The following is a 10,000-nucleotide window of genomic DNA, read 5'->3' as shown; positions in this document are numbered from 1 at the left end:
TCGGTGTGCTCTACATCGCTGGCAGTGCTTCCATCTTACTCAGTGCTTCCATCTTACTCTCCGGCAATAAGGAACAATGCAGTAATGCGTGACGAGATAATCAAGGACTACTTCAATCTTGGGCTTACTGCACCTGAAATTGCATTATTTCTCGTACGTGTACATGGTATCGGGATCTCGTTAAGACAATTGAAAAGAATACTCAGACGGTTGGGATGTACAAGACGTCGGCGTCGAAGTAATCTGAATGAGGTGGTAGAAGCAGTCGAGGAGGAACTGAAGGGGAGTGGAAGCCTTCTCGGATATCGAGCGATGCATCAATCAGCACGGTCTTGTTACTACGAGGGAAGTCGTTCGACATGTTTTGAGGGTTTTTGATCCTGAAGGGGTGGAGCATAGGTCACAGCATAGACTACGACGACGAATTTACAGGTGTAAAGGACCAAATTACTTATGGCACATTGACGCCTACGACAAACTAAAACCGTTTGGATTCTGCATTCATGGTGCAATTGATGGCTTTAGTCGAAGGATTCTATGGCTGGAGGTTGCATCTTCGAACAACGACCCTCATATAGTAGCTCAATATTTCTTAGACTATGCAAGACAGTTAGGAGGTACGGCAAGGATTGTACGTGGAGATAGGGGATCTGAGAACAGGAACTTAGCAGCTATTCAGCGTTTCTTTCGGCGGTCCATGAATGACGACTTTGCAGGTGATAAAAGTTTCATGTAAGAGAAATCTACAGCAAACCAAAGAATTGAAGCATGATGGGGACGTTTGAGGCAAGGATGTGCAGAATCGTGGATTACATTTTTTAAGGACTTGAGAGATTCTGGTTTGTATCACAATGATGATATAATACACCGCGAATGCCTGAGGTTCTGTTTCATGGATGTCATACAAAGTGAACTACACAGAGCTGCACTGGAATGGAATGTTCACCGAATTCGGCCGTCTAGCAATGTGGAATCTCCGTCAGGAAAGCCAGATGTACTCTACTTCGTTCAAGCATCAGCTGAGAGTCAAGATTACATGACTCCTGTTGACATCGACGAAATCGAAATCGCACAGGATACGTGTGCCGAGCAACCACAAGCGAAAGGATGTCCCTACTTTAAAGAGCTCTGTGATCTAATCATGGAGGATGAAGGTCTAGAACCAGCTACAACAGCAGAGGAAGCTCTCCAACTCTACTTAGATCTACTGGACCATATTAATGCCATACCATAGAAGAATGGTTGAATTTCATTCCTGTTCACAGGCTACCCAGCATGAGCAGTGTTTTTGGTGCAATCAAAAACAAAGCTTTCTATGCGGTTAGTTCAGGGGCTATGTTAGGTTCGCAAATATTCAGTGTGGCCAAATGTACATCGCAAGGTATTTATTGTTGGTCAGATCTAATGCCGCTATCATTTTGTAGCTGGATACCGAGCCACGCAAGTAAGTTAATTGAAAATGCTAATTAAAATCAACTTTATTTCTTCTACGTTTCCATCATATTTTCTACATGTGGAAAGGAACTTAAACTCTTGACACTAAGAACGGACTATTTTCATCCATAACCTACACGCCTGTGGGGGAGAGAAACTGCCTTATGCACCATTCACACTCTTTACAGTACAGTGTATTGTAAAGATATCATCTGGCCTGGTAATTCGAAACCTATGAACTCAACAAGGTAGAACAGCAAAGTAAATAGCAGGTAACGAACTATTTTCCATTCCGTTTTAAAAGTGTTAAGTTGACACAACCTATTAGAGAAGACATGAACGACATGTATAAAAAGAAAAGAATAATTAATCCCCTATTGCGATGAGCAGCATTATCCTTATTATCTCAGTGCAAGTATGTCGCCCCCGCAAACCGAACCAAGAGCTTGCAAATCTCCACCTGTTGCCATCCTCACAGCTGTAAAGTCCACCTGTAGTAAGGAAAAATGAGTTTATCTTAGAGAATAGTATGGAGTCAAACTAGTCAAGTAAAATAAGCCACTTGAGGTGTAATACGAATACGTAAACTGTGAAAAAAAAAACATAAAATACTTGCGGGTCCTATGGGTATATTTCCCAAGATAAGAAACACAAAAAGGAAAAAATGGCAACAGATACTATAGAATAATACATGGACGTACACAGATATGGAATTTCTCTTCAATTGAAGTGCTCAACTCAATATATTATGTACAGCAAACAAATAAGATCTTGAGTTTATATGGAATTTCTCTGCAAGTGTTCAACTCAATATATCAAGCAGTAAATAAGTAAGATCTTGAGTTAAATACAAGAAGAGAAATCCATATGTATACAAGCAACATTTGCAGTATATCATGTTCAACATGTACATGTACATGCCATATATCAGGCCCAACATTTTCCCTACATCGAGTTCATCTACTTTGGAATGTTACATAAATTAGTGGGTAAAGGACTACATGCTTGTCCAATTGGGAAGTAATTAAATTAAAAAAAAAAACCTTTTTTCCTCTCATCCAATTATTTCCAAATCAATTACTTTGGATTCTAGGAATGGTAAATAGGGTAATTCCACAGTATTTTGGACATAAAGCTTTACAAAATAAAATTGACTAAAAGGACTATTAAGCTCTATTTCTGTACTGGTTAAATGCCAAACTTGTATAAAATGATACTTTTGAGATGTCAGCACTGTAATTTTGTGTCATAAATTATCATAAATTAGCCTTGATACCAAAAAAGCTGTCACAGAGGGGACATAAACTTAATAAATATTGTAGATCTGTCTTGAGAAGAAATCTAATAATAACTGTCAGGACATTAAGTTGTTTACCCAGACTTCCTATGTTATTAAATTTGTTTCTTGGCTTTGTGCGGAAGAGATGTAATGCTTTGTCCAACATTGAATTGTCCCCTCTGTGACAAAAATACCCACAAAAATTATGATCTTTCTAAAATAAATAGGGATAACTGCAGAAACTTCTGTTAATTATTGAAGTATGGGCTGACAAACTCAAAAGTGGTAAAGAGTTTCTTTCACTTCTTTTTCCTTTTAATTACTTTAAAAAGATAAAAATGTCACGGAGGGGAACTTTTGTCACAGAGGGGACTTTTCTGTCACAGAGGGGACTTTTCTGTCACAGAGGGGACATTACTGTCACAGAGGGGACATCACTGTAATGAAGAAAAATTAACTGTCACTGAAGATGAATGCAATTTAACAAACTATACTCTCCTCACTTAAAAGAGAAATAAATGTAACTATTGAGTTTAAAATTTAAGTTCATTTACGTCAAAAGTGGATGTGAGTAGAACATTTTTACTGTCAAAGAAAGAGTTGCACATTTCATGACTAATACAGGAACAAAAAGTAAAGGATTCTGGGATTGTAGGCTCTGAGCATGATCACCACAGCACTGGCAGTTGCTTTAGAGCTGAAATGAGTTCTAAAGAGAGGACAAAGAAATACAGAGAAAGATTGAAAGAAAATGATGAAAATTATGAGATGGTTAAAGAGAAAGATTGAGACCAAAATTTCATGTTGATCATTCTTGTCTTTTTTCCCCTTCAATTCAGCAAGAACAGAAAACACTTTTTCTATATGAGTGCAGCTGGCAGTTTTGTCAAGCCCACCCACCAAAGAGCTCTCTGTAAGATGTGGAGTGCATTGCTTGTAGCAGATAATCAGTCTAGTCCAGGGGACTGGTCCTTTCATGTGAACAGTTCTAATGATATACAGCAACAAGAAACAGATTATGATTGTGGTGTGTTTGTTTGCATATTTGCAAGAGCCCTTGCTCTTTTCTGTCCTCCTGTCCTTAATAAGGACATGGTGGATGTAAGGAAATCCATTATTCATGATCTCCATGTTCAACATCTCAGCCCAGTACCTTCTAAGGGGGTTGAGGTGGGGATGTACCTTGCTGTAGACTATGTCACAACTTTTTACTTTGGCCGGGTGATTTCTGTGGAAGATGGCTTTGTAGAATTCAAGTTCTAACACAGCATAAGCTCTGCCACCTATGACTGGCCAAGATGAGATGACATGGACAGCGTACATTGCAGTTGTATTTTTTATGGTCCTGTAATGCTGGAAAGCAATCACCCATTTACATTTTCAGTGCAAGGTGAAGTTGAGAAAGTGCACCTGTTTTTCAAAAAGCAGGACTAATTCTGAGCACAAGAAAGCCTATGATAACTGTCTGTCTTTTACAGCATTTATGAAAATGAGAATTGAGCTTTTTGGAGGTTTATTCACTTAGAGTGTACTGGATTTTAGACTACTTTAGTATGAACTGGATATTGTCAAAAGTTAGCTGTACAACTGTACATATACAAGTATTAAAACTTGGAAGTCGTTATCACCTCTGAATCTGTGGCACTTTTGTTCAATATTCAACTTATATAATTATTATATTTACATCTTGCATATAATGCATGCATGCATATTTGCAGTCTACAATGCAGCTTTAACCCTTTTTATTAAGAGAGAGACAGAGACACAACACCTTGAAATATCTGAGTTGCTTACATTTTTAGTTATACATGTAAGTTTTAAAAATGTTGTATATGTTTTTTATGCACCAGGTCTTATTGAACCATTGGTGTTATCTTGAGTACTTTACATGAACCTAAATTTTCCAAATAAAAACTACAAAAAGAAAAAACATAAAGGTTTTTTAAGAAATGTGTTGTATCATATGAACAAACAGCATGACACAACTTTCCAGAATACTTTCCAGCCATAAATTAATTGTCTTTAAAGGCTTGACAACACGTATGACAGCCAACCTTTTTGATGTGGTCAAGCTTTAAAGAATATCTTGAAAAGAATTGAATTAAACTGGGGGCTGTAAACTCATATTAAGGCTGGAAAATTGGTTCAAATTGGTTCAAATTGATCACTGCTGCCTATTGGACAAAAGGTCCCCTCCGTGACAATAACCACGAGCACTTACTGTTCCTGTACAATGTAAGAGAGGAGGAAGGCCTTTTCCATTTAAGGCAGTTTTATCGTTGATTAACATCTAAATAAACTATGTACTAAATTATTGCTGCTGCCGTTATACATTCACAGAAATCTGAGATTAAATTTTAACTTTCAGTTTTCATAGTTTCTCTGGTCCCCTCCGTGACAATCTAAATAAATTACTAATTCCCCCCAAATGTGGAAGAGGTCATCTGGAAATAGTTTGATTCAAAACAATCATTAGCTGTTCTATCCATAAGAAGTCCTCAGTGAACTGAATTATATTAAGCTGGGGAGCTATCCATGATATTCTCCTCTGAATTGTCCCCTCCGTGACATGCAAAATACTGTGGAATGACCCAATAGCTACCAATACAAAAAATATTTTGTATGCAATGAAATTAACTTCACTAAACTCGTTTGAGAGTAACATTTCTTTCAAATTATTAACTGAAAACCGAGGTTAGTCTGGCTAGTTTTAATACTTACAAAATAAATTTAATTTGCAGCCATTTATGAAAAGGGTCAAAACTATTCCCAGTGAAGCACAAATAACCGTCCCATCTTGAAGTTAAATGATTAAAGGTTTCTCGAAAGTAAACCAGACGTAACAAGAAGGTAAGGAAAGTGTAAAAAGACAATCTGACATATCAAATTTAAGTGCGCCACAATCTCGCGTCCAGTAGAGGAAACAGTTCGTAATGAATTCTTACCCTTTCGTCTTTAAACTGTTGGCAAACGCCATCTTTAATCCCACGTTTTTCTTTTAAAAAATTGAAAATATAAAGAGAATGAAGCCAAATATAAGTTTTTGTACCTTCAGCATTTCTAATTTGAACGAATGAAAAAATCCAAAATACCTGGTTTGGACCTCCGGAACTGGCTGTTCTTTGAGAGAATCCATGTTGTTTATCGGCAATGCAACCTAGCCTGCGTCCCACTCGACTTCGTAGGTAAGTCGCAAGAAAGTAGCAAGAAAGTCGCAGCTAAGTCGCAAGAAAGTAGCAAGAAAGTCGCAGCTAAGTCGCAAGAAAGTCGCAGCTAAGTCGCAAGAAAGTAGCAAGAAAGTCGCAGCTAAGTCGCAGCTAAGTCGCAAGAAAGTCGCAAGAAAGTCGCAAGAAAGTCGCAAGAAAGTAGCAGGAAAGTCGCAGCTAAGTCGCTAGAAAGTAGCAAGAAAGTCGCAAGAAAGTAGCAAGAAAGTCGCAGCTAAGTCGCAAGAAAGTAGCAGCTAAGTCGCAAGTGGAAAAAAGAGAGAGGAAAGTGTATGTCCCTTTGAAGCCACCGTAATTTTGTCGAGTACAGCAAGGGTTTCTGTCGATTATTGTAGGATAGTACATGTATCCCTAGCTATATTGAGACAACTGAGGAGCTGAAGGAGTGATGGGCTAATGTTTAATTCTTTCATTTATTTTTGTTTTGTTTGATCAAAAATGCACCAAGTTTTGGGCAAAACATGAGACAAGGTTTCTTGAATGAACTGTTGACGACCATTTGTCAAACATGTGGGTTTTGTCAAAAAAAAAAAAAAAACAGCGAAAAGTGCTTAGAATTGTTTGTATGGTTTTCTTTTATATTGTTGGCCCTGAAAAACCTCATTGGAATTTGAGGAGTGGTCAATTAAGTCTTCATTGTCATCATCATCCACATCATTATTGCTCTTATTATTATCATCATTTCTATTATTGATTTTCCTACAGCCCAAACAAGAAGATGAAGATAAATTGTGTCAGCTTTTCCCCTCCAAGAAGGATAATGTGAGGGCAGCCTTGGAGGCTGTAGATGGTGACCTAGATAGAGCTGCCTGTTTCCTTGCAGAGGGTACGATTTTGGAATTTATTACAGTAATATTTTTTTGTGTTTGAGGGTTGAAAACTTATCCACATATATAACAACAAATTTTTTCCCAAGATGATGAGCAGATTGACAATGTGCTTTTGTTTGGCTTTTAGAGTCCTGTGATGTTGATGACAAGGATGACCTCTTGAACAAGTCTGTCTTTAAATCATTTAGTAACGAATGTAAGTAGCTACTTGTTTTTTTTTTAATTACTTGTTAAAGATAGATTGACTTAAGGCTGGAAAATTGGTTCAAATTGGTTCAAATTGATCACTGCTGCTTATTGGACAAATGGTCCCCTCCGTGACAATAACCACGAGCACTTACTGTTCCTGTACAATGTAAGAGAGGAGGAAGGCCTTTTCCATTTAAGGCAGTTTGGAGGAAAAGGTTATGGACGATTTTAAGATATGTACATGAAGGAGTGAGTTAAACCAAAATCCAACAAGTTAAACTACTGTTGCGTTTTGATCGTGCCAAAATATCCTTGATCAGAGTAATTGCTTTCGCATGTTTGTACTAGCTTTATTTCAGTACAGGTGAATTCTGTGACCTAAAATCTAGTTCCTGTTGGTGTCAATTTTGATGGATTTTAACGTTATTATTTCGTAATTAACGTAGATGAAAACAAGTATCAAGATCAATACATTTGCCGGCTGTTGTTTATGGGTACCCTGACCCAACTTCTTCCTCACCTGCTCGTCGAAGTTCTTATCATGTAGCCAAAGACTGTTACTGTTTGTCAAGAAAACTTGAGAGAAATGTAGCGATAAAGTTAATTAACACAATGGCACCTTTTTGTTTACATTGTTCTACAGACATTTTCTAAAAGAAATAATACTTCTAAATAAATACCAACGCCATAACAATCTGAATCATGCAGTGGGTCAATAGTCACTTGAAGCTGTTGTTGAAAATTCTGGCCATGGTTAATCACAGTGGGTAGAACATCAACATATTCATCATGATCCTCTAATGGCACAGGCCCATCAACATCAATGCCATACTCATCACCTATAACCTGAAATACAATGGAACAATAAATGGCATTTTACATGTAGTTGAAGGAACAAAAGCAAGATAAACTGGGGTCCCATTACTCAAAACTCTCAACACCTAACAGCATCAAACACAGGTCTTTTTGCATTCTTTTAGTTTAATAATAAATTATAATCAGGCTTTCAAAACCAATAACAAAATTGAACATCTTTTGATAAACATCTCTACATTTTACGCAACAATTAATTATCAAGACTTTCATGAATCGGCCCTTTGTTCATAGCCAACTACCATACCTGAGGATCTCGGAATTCCTGCCCTATTGTGTGATGAGAATTTGCCATTCACAACCTACCACAAACCCAAAGCTGCTCTGGAGAAGAGTTTCCTTCGGTGCTTATGGGAGCTCTGGTGTGTGCTTCTTGGAAGGCTCTTAGATTCCTGTTTATCCTTGGCAGGAAGACATAATGCAATGCAAACAAATGCACTTCATTGCAAGGATCAAGAATACCACACCTCTCCATGTGATGTAAAAGGAGGTAAAATAGAAATGTACAACCCATAAACAAATCCCGCCATAACCTCTCAATGCGTTGGTTGTGGACACTGCGGCCTGCTGTATAGCTTCCCCTGTCGGGCCCACGCAACGGATGATTTAACATGTACCAAGCTACCTCAACATTTTCACCACCCTTATCAGATCGCACACGGGGGGGGAAGACCAAAAGTTTCTACAGCAGACTGGAAAAGCTGCGGAACAGTCAAAGACTTTTTGTTTGTTGAACAATGTAGAAACATTATCATGTGAGAAAATCCATCAATCCCAGCATGGATTACAAACTTCCACCTATTAAAAAAAATTGATAATAAATCAAACATTCTAAATAAAGAATCGTGTGGAAAACATGCAGAAATATTCTTTTCTGACTACTGGCATATGAAACGTCCTTCCCTCAGCACAAGCCAAAGAAATGGTATAGTACTTAGGAATGTTACGCAAGGAAACAACTTTTTCCTACTTTTTAGACTATGATGGTTATTTCATATTTATAGCATATTTCCTTAAATCATTAACCAAATCATTTGTGGGTGAACCATTAGTTACGAACATGAGCAAAATACAAAAACAGGCCTATACCATATGTGGAATCCTCAGGATTTAATAAATTTAGCACCACTGAAAACAAATTGTTAATACTGGTGCAGTGTTCAACCAGTTCAGCTATCAAGCCAAATGGGAGCTGGGGTCACTTTGTCCACTGACATAATGCTAGAATATATTTTTCTTCGGGTACATAAGGTTTCTTCAAATGGAAAACAATATATGCATGCTACACTTTACCACATTACTGGACTGTTTGCATGAAAGGAGAATGATTATTGCACTAGGATTTCACTAATATGTGGTTCATCCTCTCCACTGGTTGACATGCATGCTAAATTGCCTTGTCTCAACTTGGATGGTACTTGCAGTAAGGTCAAGTACGCACTTTTGCATAAAAACTGAAAGCAGAAAATGGGAGACAATTTTATCGCTGTTGTTAAGTTCTGAGATCTTTCAGAACTGTGGTTTCTGATCAATATATCAGGGCTTATAATCTCTCTTGAGTAGACTGTCAAAAACGAAAATAATGATTCGCTACTGTTGTTATTGTCTATTTAATAATCACCCCGATGCATAATTTGCGATCCTGGTGCAATGATCATTCTTGTCATGCAAACCGACTCTAATCAGTCCACATTCCACACCTAATGAGCTTGTGGTTGCCGTCAACATGCCAAAGGGCAAGAGGTCCTGCAACCTGGTAACTCCGCCGTGGAATGACATGAATTCCCAGAGCTCTCAAAAGAGTTCCTTCAGGATTTGTTCTCCTCATTGCTGCTCGAATGCGACTTTGGACTTGGAACTTGGAACTTGTACTCCCTATTTGGATAATAAGCCATCTTGCCCTTAAAAACCCAGTCATCCGCTTGTAGCCCGTCTGAGGGAAATCGGTGAGTACACTCTTGATAACTGTATCCAAATCTTGGTCGCTTAGATTACTGTAAGAAGTACTGATATTCAGGTTATGTTCACGTAAACGTCTCTCAATTGTTCGTGAACTAATCCCCAGAAGGGAAGCTATTTGTGTGGTGTTGAATCGACGTTCTATGAGAAATTGTAATTGTTCTTGAGGAACATTTAACTTTGGCCGTCCAGGCTGACAAGTAAAAATACAA

General features: G+C 37.9%; 1 protein-coding gene and 1 non-coding gene across 2 annotated transcripts in view; both read right to left on the bottom strand.

Annotated features, from left to right (window-relative positions):
• Positions 1 to 1,460: 1,460 nt before the first annotated feature.
• Positions 1,461 to 8,731, bottom strand: LOC111347121 (uncharacterized). Its single transcript, XR_016001921.1, has 3 exons — positions 8,077 to 8,731; positions 5,659 to 7,802; positions 1,461 to 1,925 (listed from the first exon to the last, which is right to left on the bottom strand). It is a non-coding gene; the product is annotated as an uncharacterized LOC111347121 (transcript).
• A 168-nt stretch (positions 8,732 to 8,899) lies between these two features.
• Positions 8,900 to 10,000, bottom strand: part of LOC148730686 (uncharacterized) — a 1,375-nt gene continuing 274 nt past the window's right edge. Inside the window, exon 1 of the mRNA XM_088761686.1 lies at positions 8,900 to 10,000. This exon is cut by the window's right edge and continues 274 nt beyond it. Coding sequence (XP_088617812.1) covers positions 9,508 to 10,000 — 493 coding nt within the window. The 3' untranslated portion in view covers positions 8,900 to 9,507.

Source organism: Stylophora pistillata, chromosome 5 (assembly GCF_964205215.1).
Source record: "Stylophora pistillata chromosome 5, jaStyPist1.2, whole genome shotgun sequence".
In the NCBI taxonomy this organism is placed as follows: Eukaryota; Metazoa; Cnidaria; class Anthozoa; order Scleractinia; family Pocilloporidae; genus Stylophora; species Stylophora pistillata.
This window is presented reverse-complemented; position numbering and strand designations above follow the sequence as displayed.